The sequence below is a fragment of the Cetorhinus maximus genome, chromosome 9 (assembly GCF_964194155.1).
Source record: "Cetorhinus maximus chromosome 9, sCetMax3.hap1.1, whole genome shotgun sequence".
Taxonomy (NCBI): Eukaryota; Metazoa; Chordata; class Chondrichthyes; order Lamniformes; family Cetorhinidae; genus Cetorhinus; species Cetorhinus maximus.
The window spans coordinates 50,730,865-50,743,831 of record NC_135887.1 but is presented as its reverse complement, the minus strand read 5'-3'; the positions used below and the strand labels follow the sequence as shown (position 1 = coordinate 50,743,831).

Below are 12,967 nucleotides of genomic sequence, written 5' to 3'. Positions count from 1 at the left end.
GAACTTTATGTACTTTCAGGTGGAACCTTATTCCTGAAGGGACACTGTTTTTGAATTCTTCCATCAGAATCACTTTCCTAAAGTTCTCAAAATCGTGTTCAACCTTCATTGATCTATACCGCCTATCAACACCATTTCCTCTCTCCAGTTAATTCTACATAAATTTCCTCTTCAAATTTCTGAATCTCTGACTGTCTATAGGCCTCTGGTACCAATTCATATGCACTGAGAACAGCACTCTTCACTCTGTCATAGTCGCGTGAGTGCTGTTCTGAAAGAGATAAGTACACCTCCAAAGCTTTCCCTATGAAAATGCTCTGCAGGAGCATAGTCCAGGATTGTTTAGGCAAATTCAGATTATGGCAATTTTGTCAAATGACACACAGGTACTCCTTCCTCCCTAAATTTAGGTACCAAGAGAATATTCTTTGCCAAATCAAAACTAGGTGTTTGCTCTCGGTCATCCTCATCTTCACCACCAATGTACATTCATGTAATCTGAGTCTTTCTCTTTCCAATTATATATCTCTTTCTTTAGCTCTTTCCTCTGTTTCTAACATCTCCCTAATTTTTCTCTTTCTTTTGGAACACGAGTTTTTTTCATTTCTCTTTCTTCACTTTCCATTTTCATTCTCTCTATTTCAAGTTGTCTCCTTTCCCTTTCTTTCTCTTTAAAATGCTCTTTGGGCCAAATCAGTGTTAAATGCCGACATCACGATCTGCCCACTATACATGCTGCTGGCGAGAATAATATTTCATGTTTTTTCCACCTCAGGAGGATCAAGAAGTGGACACAACACAACTCCAGGTACAATTAATGGCTACTTTATTGCAAATCTTTAGCATCTGCGTGCACTAAGATAGTACATCCATCAAACATGATCAGTTCAGAATTACAGTAAAGCATAGTAAAAGAATTATATGATTATAGTATGTGCTTGAAAAGCTTTTACAGTTCATTTAGCAAAGTGGCTTCCAACATTGTATATTACATGCATGACACAGCACAAAGACATCAGAAAGAACACAGGAGCAGGAGTAGGCCATTTAGCCTCTCGAGCCTGCTCTGCAATTTAACTAGACCCTGGCTGATCTTCTACCTCAACGCTATCTTCCCACACTATCCCCATATTCCTTGATGTCATAGGTATTTAGAATGACTTCTGCTTTGAACATACTCAATGACTGAGCCTCAGTAAATCAGCAATTGTACTTAAACATTATGATGTTGCTTCCTATTTTGATTATTTATCTTTTTGCATGCTATAATTATTGCTACTATTACACTACTTAAAGTCCACAACTAAAGCTCTCTGGACTGCTTCCATAAGCTGGTTTTGTTCCTTTTGCTGCAAGAAGCATGTTCAAAAGCTAATCAACATTTAATTTTAATAATTTTGACCATTATTAAATGTTAAAAGTTCTCCTTTTGTGTAAACTTTAAATTACTCCACCCCTTTAATTCACTTTTCTTCTCCAGCTGCTCATGTGCCCCCGGACTCAGCCAAATGTGAATCAGGTGCTACATTTATGAAGTTGGACAATGAGTTTTTGATGGACAATAAAGCTACCATTAACTTTCAGGTACAGTCTATGCTAGTAGAGGAAAATCAAGGCTACTGAGCCTACTTCATTTTTCATATAACACATGAAGCCTTGTCATAGCACGTGAGGCCAGGCAGACTAATATATTAGCAGTTAGTTCTCTCTGTACATAATGAGGTACAGGGTCAATGCCAAATATAATTTTCTTTTCTAAACCTGAAAATCGGCGTACACTGTCCAGGATAATAGTGTCAAAAGGAATATTAATCTCCAATATGTCATCTGCTTTTACTAAACGTATATCTAGTTTCAGTCTTTTGAACTCACACTGCAGCAGGTAACTGTAAACGTTGCATTTTTTCCCTGTACTGCACAGAATAGCTATCTGTTTTGTTGAGTAGCCTGTCTCAAGGTAATGTTTTATTTTGGCCCCGATGTATTTGGTTATCTCTTCTCGTGTTAATTTTCCTTGCTCAACCTCTCCAGGAAATGAATGTCCACAATTGGCATTTTCAGATAGTCTTTTCAGAAACTCATACTTGACTTTGTTATTTAGTGACTCAAGAATCTTAGTCATGTTTAACCAGACAACTTTGTGTATTGTCCTGGCATTCCGGACTCCTATTGTCAATTCCTCTCGTGGATCCTGGAATTCAACCCTGGGCAATCCATTCGGTGAAGTATGGGACATCTGGAAGTAATCCATGAAAATCCAGAAGACCCCTGGCCCATTAGGATGTGTTTCTTTGGCTGTTGTGATTTCTTCAGCCTTTTTATACCAGTTACCATTCTCAAGGCGGAAGTTTTGAGCCTCATCAATGACAATATGTTTCGTCGTTGGGTAATTGAAACTCATGAATTTCTTCCTTGTAACACAGGTGCAATTTGTTTCTTGCCTAAAATTAAATTCCAGTTTAGTATAAAATGTCACTGAAAAACAGCTTAGTGTGACCAAAAAAATTTCAAAACCAAATTTTTCTTATGAGCCTTACATAGCTGGGTGTACAGCCTGACATGTCCAGCTGTTTTTGGGAAGGGTTATCAGCTATGGCTCAGTTGCAACATTCTCACCTCAGTCAGAAGGTTGTGGAGGTTCAAGTCTCACTCCACAAACTTTAGCACAAAATCTAGACAGACACTCGAGCGCAGTACTGAAGGAGTGGTGCATTGTGAGAGGTGCCATCTTTTGGAAGCAATGTTAAATTAATACCGTTTGCCCTCTCAGCTGAATGTAAATGACCCGGTGTCTCTATTTTGAAGAAATGCAAGGAAGTTCTCCCTGGTGTCCTGGTCAAAACTTATTCGTCACCAATATCTAAAACAGATTATCTGTTCATTATTGCTGTTTGTGGGTGCTTGCTGTGTACAAATTGGTTGCTGTGTTTCATACCTTACAACAGTGACTAAACTTCAAAAAGACTTCATCGGCTGTGAGGCATTTCGGACTTTCCTGAAGTCATTTTAAAGATGCAATATAAATGCAAGCTGTTTTTCCTTTTCACAATGACAAGTAAGTGGCTGTATAAGGTAAGAAAAATGAGGACCAACAAACCTAAGCAGATGTGATAGAAGGAGATGTACACATTTTTAAAGGGAATATTGTGGAATTTAATCAAATGGGCCAACATTAGGATTTGTGCCAATGAAGATTAAACTAAAGGAAAATTGGGCAAAGGAATTGGAAGAAAAGGCTCTCATCCATCATTCTTTTACATCACCCATGACCCAAACTATAAAAATACATCAGTACATTAATCTCTGTTCTTAAAAAAGCTATAAAAGATATAAATTTTACCTCATAAATTTCTCCAATGGATTATTTTCACAAATGTAAAGAACCTCATCTTGTTCACATTGGAAGGTGTTGATAATTCTTTCAATGAGTTGCCTAGCTATAATTGTTTTGCCAGTTCCAGGAAGGCCGTGCACAAAGAGTTTTTTGCATTTCTCAATATTGTGTTTTGAATGAAGAATCTCAAATTGCTCCAATGTTAGCAGATTGAGAAATTCATAGCCAAGCTGGTCACTTAGAAAGGATCTGAAACTCAGTAGAACAATAGTCAGCGCTCTCAGCAATGCTTTGATATCATTACTTCTTAAGGAGCTATAAGCACTTGGGTACTGAACTTCTAACTTCCTCTTAGCATTGTTCACATTGTCCAATCGCATTGTAGGTGTATTATCGTCTTTGACTGACTCACTGTTGGGATACCAAAGGATTTTGGGAATTACGCATAGTTTTCCAGTATAACCACCTGGATTCACCAGTTTTTTTTTAATGGAAAACGCTGTGTCTTTTGAATACTTGAAAACGTCATCACTTTCCCGTCTGACAATAGTGTACAATAGTGGAGTACTCTTTGTGCCCACAAGCAGTGCATCACATATTACATCCTGGTTCTTTGGCAGGCCAATGTCAACAGCCCAGCTTCTGGAGAAAATCAGGACTCCCTGGCTTCCTGCAGGTTTCATTTTAGGCAGCAGCTTCCCCAGAGCTGGATAATTTTTAAGCAATTCGTTATATAAGTGGTCTGGTACTATACTGATGATGGTGGAGTTAAATTCCACTGTAAAAAAAGTAAACAATATATTAAGTATATAATACTGAATAATTAAGCCAATGATGCAAAGGTTGAATGGCTTCTAACAGTACATGCCATTATTAACATTAAATCATAACTTGTGGCGAGGAAGAACTACCCTCAGAATTGTAAATCAACTCAAGTTGTTGGATAGCTTGGGCTACTCCGTTATTAGCTGCATTGAAATGCCAGCTCGCCATCAGCCGCCCCGCCATCAACCGCCCCATGAGGTGTCAGCTGTGGCTCAGTTCATAGCACCCTCACCTTTGAATCAGAGGGTTGTGGGTTCATGTCCCACTCCCGGAAAACCAAGAACTGTGATTGTACTCAAAAGAGTTGCAATCTGTGACTGCTGATAACTCGAAAGAGTATCAACCGCCCCATGAGTTTCATGAAGTTGCTGCATTTGCATATTAATTGCCCATAAAATTCGCCACAGGAGGTTATATCTAGTAATTAAGAGCACATGCACCCTTTTAACAATGTGATCATTGGTAATGACTCTAGTCCAGAAAGTGAACATTTGAAAGTGTGGAGTAACATTCCTTCGGAAGTTGAATGGCTCTTGAAGATTTTAAAGATGGCAAATTTTATTTTAATTTATTTTTCTTGATTTTACTTCATTTCTCCTTTTTTTCCCTCTCAAACCAGGTTTTCCCTCTCTTTATTCGACATTGAAATAGCCCACTCTAATTCACCCTTAATTTCTCTCCTTCCTCTGTTTATTTCTGAACCCTTCAATCTCTTTGGTTAAGGAGATACACTATTAGTCTCATCTCTCTGGAACCAGGTTCCCAGATGCCCCGTTGCCCTCACTGCTGTTATCAGCTTGCACTTCCACCAACTGACAGGGCAAAAGAATTTTGGGCCAAAGGTTGCAGGAAAAATCTAATTAACATGACGCTCAGTGAGATGCCCCTCGCCAGTAAATTCCAGCCCAATGAGATCTACATTTAAAAAGGGACCCAATTTTAATAAGTAATTTACATCATGATCTGCTCCATGTGCTCCAGAAAAGTTTGTTTTAAGTCTTCAGACGTATCCAGAAAGTCCACCTAATACCTACAATTCCTTATGTTAACCTTTCTTCATTTATTCACAATCCTCTTTCTCATTATTTCTCATCTCAAAGGGAACTCCCATGCCTCTTCCAATGCTGAAACAGACTGCCAAAAAATGTAGCTTCCTCTTTCCTGCCGAACACTTTGCCTTAAACAATTTAATCACTCTCTATAAAGCCCAAGCCTGTCCAAGGCTTGAATTGCACCATTTTTCCCTGATATACTTTAATTACCCAGACTTGCATGTAGAGGACACAATTTCAAAATTTGCAGATGACACAAAATTTAGAAGGATTATGAATTGTGAAGAGCATAACGATAAACTTCAAGAGGCCATAGACAGGCTGGTGGAGGGGGCAGACACAAGCCAGATGGATGCAGAGAGACTTCAGTTTGAAAAGGGCACGGAGAGCGAGAGAGTCTTCAATTTGAAAAGGGCCTGGAGCGCAGCAAGGACTTCAGTTTAACTTCTGGAGAGAGAGGTTAAAACTTCGGGACAGAGGTTAAAACAGCGAGACTTCGGGACAGAGGTTAAAACAGCGAGACTTCGGGACAGAGGTTATATCTGAACAGGAAAGGGATCAATATCCTCACGGGGAGATTTGCTCATGCTGTTGGGGCAGATTTAAACTAAATTGGCAGGGGGGTGGGATCCTGAAAAGTAGTTCAGAGAGGAGAGAAGCTGAGATGGAATTTGAAGTTAAAACACTAAGTGAGTCTGGAGGCACAGGAAACATAGGCCAGATAAGAAAAAAGTGAGTTTAGCAAGGCTAAATGGAATATATTTTAATGCAAGGAGCCTGAAGAATACGACAGATGAGCTGATGGCACAGATAGGCACGTGGGAGTATGATGTCATAGCTATGACCGAGACTTGGCTAAAAGGGCAGGATTGGCAGCTCAACATTCCTGGTTATACAGTATTCAGAGGAAATAGAGAGGGGAATAGAAGGGGTTGGGGGGTGCGTCACAATTTTGATCAAGGCATCGATTATAGCAGTGAGGAGGGATGATATCTTGGAAGGATCATCAAATTAGGCCATATGGGTAGAAGTATAAAAACACAAAAGGTGCAAACACGTTGTTGGGAGTATACTATAGGCCCCCAAACAGTCAGGGAGAGATAGAGGATCAAATATGTAATCAAATCTCAGAGAAGTGTAAGAATAATAAGGCAGTAATAGTAGGGGTTTTTAACTACGCAAATATTAACTGGGACAGTTTTAGTGTGCAAGGTAGGGAGCAAAATTCTGAAGTTGAATCCAGGAGAATTTTTTTAGCCAGTACATAGAAAGCCCAACAAGGGTGGGCGCAGTTCTGGACCTAATAATCGGAAACAAGCTTGGGCAGGTGGAAGGCGTATCAGTTGGGGAACCTTTTGGAGAAAGTGACCATAACTCAGCTAGATTTAGGATAGTTCTGTAAAAGGATAAGGTTGGACCAGGAATAAAAGTTCTAAACTGGGGAAAGGTTAATTTTACTAAGATGAGATACGATTTAGCCCAAGTGAACTGGGAGAAGCTACTTGTAGATAAAACTGTGTCAGAGCAGTGGGGGACATTCAAGGAGGAAATAACGAGAGTACAGGGCAAATATGTTCCCGTAAAGACAAAGAGGGGGGACCAAGTCTGGAGAAGCCTGGATGTCAAGGGTCATAAAGATTAGGATTAATAAAAAAAGAGAAGTTTATGGCAGATACCAAGGGCTCAATACAGCAGAGTCCCTAGCTGAGTATAAAAAGTGCAGGGGAAAACTTAAAAAAGAAATTAGGAAAGCTGAGAGTGCATGAGAAGGCTTTGGTAGGTAGAATATAGGAAAACCCAAAGGGGTTTTTTAAATATATAAACTAAGGAAAGAATCGGGCCAATTAGGGACCATAGAGGTAATATGTGTGTGGACCCGGAAGACGTGGGTACAGTCCTCAATGAATACTTTGCGTTGGTCTTCACAATGGAAAAGGACGACAAAGGTATAGACATCGGTGGAGGACTGTGAAATTTAGAGGAAATTAACAGAGAGGAGGTGCTAGTGGGTTTATCGGCCTTAAAAGTGGATAGATCTGCAGGCCCGGATGAGATGTATCCCAGGCTGTTGAGGGAGGCAAGGGAAGAGATATCAGGGGCCCTGGCAGTAATTTTCAAATCCTCTCTGGCCACAGGTGAGGTGCCAGAGGGCTGGCATCTGCTAATGTTGTCCCATTATTAAAAAAGGGAGGAAGGGATCGACCAGGAAATTACAGGCCAGACAGTCTCACCTCAGTGGGGGGGAAGTTACTGGAAAGAATGCTGAGGGACAGAATATATCTGCACTTAGAGAGACATGGATTAATCAGGGATAGTCAGCATGGATTTGTTAAGGGAAAGTCGTGTTTGACAAATTTGGTCAAATTTTATGAGGAGGTAACCAGGAGTGTTGATAAGGGTAATGCATTTGATGCGGTCTACATGGACTTCAGCAAGGCCTTTGATAAGGTCCCTCATGGCAGACTGGTCAAGAAAGTAAGAGCCCATGGGATCCAGGGCAAAGTGGCACGTTGGATCCAAAATTGGCTGAGAGGCAGGAAGCAGAGGATGATGGTAGAGGGATGTTTCTGTGGCTGGAAGTCTGTTTTCAGTCGGGTTCCGCAGGGCTTGGTGCTGGGGCCCTTGCTGCTTGTGATGTACGTGAATGATTTGGGATTAAATGTAGGGGGTATGATCAAGAAGTTTGCATATGACATGAAAATTGGTAGGGTGATAAATAGTGAGGAGGATAACCGTAAATTGCAGAAGGATATCAATGGACTGGTCAGGTGGGCAGAACAGTAGCAAATGCTCAGAAAAGTGTGAGGTAATGCACTTGGGGAGGGCTGACAAGGCAAGGGATTACACTATGAATGGTAGGACCCTGGAAAATACTGAAGATCAGAGGGTGTGCATATGCACAGATCCCTGAAGGTAGCAGGGCAGGTAGATAAGGCGGTTAAGAAGGCAAATGGGATACTTGCCTTTATTAGCCGAGGCACAGAATACAAGAGCAGGAAGGTTATGCTGGAATTGTATAAATCACTGATTAGGCCACAACTGGAGTACTGGTCCTACATTATAGGAAGGATGTGATTGCATTGGAGAGGATGTAGAGGGTGCAGAGAGTTGGCACAGACACAAAAGGGCTGAATAGTTTACTCTGTGTTGTAACCATTATACAATTCTATACTCAGTCACACCCATCAGTTAACATCCCAGGTTCCTTCATCAGCACCATCTCTCATTCACAGAACAGATCTATCAGAAATGAGACCACAGCGGTATACAGTTGGGCAGGCCATGGCCCTTGGAAACCTTGACATTGACTCCAGACCCTATTAAGTCTCATGGGCTTACATCAAACTGAGTACGTTAAACACTTCAAAGGCTGTGGCCCTGGAAAACATCTTGTTCACAAAAAGAATGACAAAACTGAAAATTATAAATTATCATTTGAACACATGAAGTCAAAAACAGAAAAAGATGCAGACTCTTTGCAGATTAATCAGCATCCGTAAAAGAACAGATGCATACCCTTCACTAGAACTGAAAAATTAACAGAAAGGCACATTTAAATATCAGAAAAAGATATATATATATATATATATCATATATATAATCTTAATGTATAAAACAGATTGACAAACAAATGGGAAGGAACCATCAGTGCAATGCTACAACACTTATTGGCATTTCGTAGAAGGGAAGTGACATTTTCACCAAGGTTTCCAACCTTTAAACAGCTGCTGTCGCAACTTGTCCAAACGTCCAGCATCTTTGAGTGAAAACACTGACTTACACCCTGGTGGTGCTGCACTCACACTCAATTCGTTCTCAAAATTCATTCTGAGTTCTTCCATGTCTTCAAGAAAGAGAAAAATATACCTTTAAAATTATGTCAGAAACCTGCAGCATTTTCATATAAATGACTTCTAATGCCAATTATATTCATTTCTTGTGCTTAACTGCTGAATATGGTATCAAAACTATTCTTCTAATTTAGTTACCGTTTTGGGTTAGAAAATCCAGAAGCTGCTTTCCTGTAAAATTACTCGTCCCCACCCCAGTTTACAGGATGTAAAGTGACCTTTGTCAGATTTTACACAACTCAGATACTTACCAGGATCTGTAGTCAATATCAGTTTAGTCCATTCATTGGGCTCTGCTCTTTTAATCTGGCCATTTTCTACCTTCCAGCAGTCAGGGTTATCAACAAACACTACACAGCAGAATGGTTTCACGTACAAAATTAACAAAAAGCTATGTTGTTCTGATTCCTTCATAACTCTGGCAACGTTAAGCTGGTAGTTAATGTCCTTTCGAGTGTTGCAAGTGTGCACAGTGATGAGTTTTTTTACAGTTATGGATACTAATTCCTCAAAATGCTTAGGATCTTCAATGAACTGCCCACATCCAACAATTTGTCTTGAGGTGTCGTTGACACCGATCAATAAAAAGCCACCGTCTGTGTTTGCAAAGGCAGAGATGTACCTTCGCAGTGCCTCTTTAATCCTGTCTACAACTTTTTCCCCTGAAAAGTCTTTAAATTCAATATGCAAAGATTCAGTGAAACCTAATATTTCACCATACTGAAATTGTGTTATTTCTAACATACAGTGAGGTGATTTAATAACATCATTTTTAGGAGATAAACGGCGTTTTTTCGGTGTTTCAGCGCTGGAATCTGAATCTTCCTCAGGGCTGTCACTGTTTCCTGCAAGTTTGGTTCCTTTTCTAAAGAAATTCTCCAATTCAAATGGAGTTATTTGATTAGTACAGCTGTGTGATCGCTTGTAGGCATTGCATTTTATACTACAGAGTTGTGGCAACTTTTGTTCATCATTATTAATTCCACTGCTCCAAGACTGCACAAAAATTAGCATGGTTCCACCTTGTTGAATAAATTCAAAGAAAGATTTGTTTGCTGTTCCACTTGCCAACTGAGCCAACCCAGTTTCTATATCTAACCCAATTCCATGAATGTTATGGTCATAATCTTCATTCAGCACTTTCACAGTGATAATCCCACCCCCAGAGTTTAATAGAGCACATGCGGATCGAAGTATATTATTGCACTGTATTCCTTTAATTTTTTTTGCCATTTGATTTCTGGCTTTCTCCCCAAAAATTGATGTGCCTGCATCCAATACCAGGTCAGGGTATTCAGTCTCTATTACTTGGATGTTCTCTGGTTCCATCCTGGAAGCAAAAACATGGACATGTATTAGCTGAGAACTCGACACCACACATGCTGCTTGTAGATGAGGATCAATGTCTTAGGCTTGTACTGCACAATATGCTTGGAATTAATGAGACTGAAGTATATACCCTCCGATTGCTCAGTAGATAAGTAATCTGAAGTATTACGAGCTATATAGCCAGCAACATCAGAGCTTTAATCCTACATGGCAGTGTATTGAGTTGCATACGAACATATGAAAGAGGAGAAGTAGGCCATTCAGCCTCTCATGCCTGCTCTGCCATTCGATAAGATCATGGCTGATCTGTTTGTGTTTCAAATTCCACATTCCAATCTATTCACAATAATCTTTGATTCCTTTGCCTAACAAGAATCTATCCACCTCTGCCTTAAAAATATTCAGTGATCCCACCTCCACCTTCCGAGGCAGAGAGTTCCAAAGTTGCACAAAATTGCACTGTTGCACAACCCAAGACAAAAAATTTCCCCTCATTTCTGTTTTAATCCCTAATTTTAAAACAGTGCCCCCTAGTTCTGAACTCACCCACGAGGAAACATCCTTTCCACGTCCACCTTGTCAATACCATTCAGGATCTTATATACTTACTTCAATCAAAACACCTCTCACTCTTCTAAACTCCAGTGGAAACAAGCCCAGCCTGTCAAACCTTTTCTCATAACACAACCCGCTCATTCCAGGTATCAATCTAGTAAACCTCCTCTGAACCACCTCCAATGCATTTACATCCTTCCTTAAATAAGGAGACCAAAACTTCACACAGTATTCGAGGTGCGTTCTCACCAATGCTCTGAATAATGAAGCATAACTTCCTTACTTTTATGTTCAATTCCTCTCGTAATAAAGGATAGCATTCCATTAGGCTTCTTAATTAATTGCTGTTCCTGCATACTAACTTTTTGTGACTCATGCACCAGAACACCTAGATCCTTCTGCAGCTCGGAATTCTGCAGCCATTCTCAGTTTAAGTAATACTCTGCTTTTTTAAAAATTAAAATAGACAGCAGAGTATTTCTGAAGTTCAGAATATTCCAGTTGAAAAATGGGGAAAAGAGACAGAAATTATTCGCAAGATTTACTATTGGAAAGGTATATGAGGTCTTTGGCAAAGACTAATTTGAGCTTGGATGTGATGACACAATCACAACAGCTTCTTAACAGAATCTACACAAACTCACAGATGCAAAACAATAGGCATCAACTGTGGCTCAACAGGTAGCACGCTCATCTGAGTTGGAAGGTTGCGGGTTCGAGCCTCACTCCAGAGTCTTGATCACATAATCTATGCTGGCATTTCAATGCAGTACTAAGGGACTGCTGCACTGTCAGAGGTGGCATTCTGGATAAGATGATACACAAAAGTCATATTTGATCTCTCAGGTGGATGTTAAAAATACCACAGCACTAAGAAGAATAGTAGGGGAAGTCTCCCCAATTCCAGCCAATATTTATCCCTTAACAAATATCACTAAAATACTTTAATTGGTCATCTATTTCTTTGTTATTTGTGAGAGCTTGTTGTGTACAAAATGGCTACCATGTTTCCCATGAGAACAGTAACAACACTTCAAAAGTGCTTCATTGGCTGTGAAACAGTGTTGGATGTCCAAAGATAAATGCAAGTTTTCTCTTCTTTCATTTTGAAATAGACAGCAGAGAAAGATAACTGAGGACTGCAAGCACCTCTGTGACTGTGATTGTGGTCCATTATCCCTGCTTATCTACCAGAATCTTTCCACAGTACTTAATGTGGCAGGTCAGACCACCACACTCCCTCCCCTCCACTGTTTCTCCTTTGTCTAACTCCATAGAACTGCCCATTCTTGGTTCCATTCCTATCAATCTGGTTGAAGCCAACATATCTCAAGCAATGGCTTTTTGCTCCTCCCTTCACACCATTATCCCCAGAGTCCCTCAAGGTGCCATCTTTGGCCTTCTCCTTCTCCTCCTCTATATGCTGCCTTTCAGTGCAGGTGGAGAGTCAGCTCCATTATGTATGTTGATAGTATCCAGCTGTACCTATTCAATACCACAGCTCAAATTCTCAACCATCAACGTGCTGTCGCAAATTCTTCAGCTAAAAATCAAGAATACTGAAGGCATCATTTTCAATTCCCTTTCCAAAAGTCAGCTCCCTTAACACTGATTCCATCCTACCACCCTACCCTCCACAAACCCCGCCGTGTTCTCACTCAGACTGAATCAGACCATGGAAAATGGGGTCATCCTGTTCAACACTGAACCGAGATTCAAACCCCTACCCCTTTCATTATCAAGACCGGTCGTTTCCATCCTCAAAATGCATTCTTCCATTCCTAGCTCAGCCCTTCAATTGCTGAAACCCTTTCCCAATGCTTTTGCTATCTGTGGACCGTATAAAAAAAGATAAAAGTAGCTAAAGTAAACATCGGTCTCTTAGAGGGTGAGAGTGGGAAATTAATAGTGGGAAACAAGGAAATGGCAGAGGCTCTGAACAGGTATTTTGCTTCCGTCTTCATATTCGAAGACGCAAAAAACATCTCAAGAATAGTTGAAAATCAAGAGTCAAAAGGGAC

At 40.2% G+C, this 12,967-nt stretch overlaps 1 protein-coding gene across 1 annotated transcript; it reads right to left on the bottom strand.

Moving 5' to 3' along the window:
* Positions 1 to 809: 809 nt before the first annotated feature.
* Positions 810 to 11,591, bottom strand: LOC144684643 (schlafen family member 9-like). Its single transcript, XM_078548706.1, has 4 exons — positions 9,314 to 11,591; positions 8,927 to 9,055; positions 3,341 to 4,112; positions 810 to 2,441 (listed from the first exon to the last, which is right to left on the bottom strand). The coding sequence occupies exons 1-4, from the start codon at positions 10,389 to 10,391 to the stop codon at positions 1,631 to 1,633; spliced, it is 2,790 nt and encodes a 929-aa protein (XP_078404832.1). The 5' UTR covers positions 10,392 to 11,591; the 3' UTR covers positions 810 to 1,630.
* Between the last annotated feature and the right edge of the window lie 1,376 nt (positions 11,592 to 12,967).

Bases quoted from the DNA above. Each gene is read 5' to 3' on its own strand.
- LOC144684643 (XM_078548706.1), bottom strand. From the start codon at position 10,391: ATGGAACCAGAGAACATCCAAGTAATAGAGACTGAATACCCTGACCTG. The intron at 9,056-9,313 runs GTAAGTATCTGA...TCTTTCTTGAAG, and splicing joins GATATTGACTACAGATCCTG to ACATGGAAGAACTCAGAATG. The intron at 4,113-8,926 runs GTTGGAAACCTT...CTTTTTTTACAG, and splicing joins GCGACAGCAGCTGTTTAAAG to TGGAATTTAACTCCACCATC.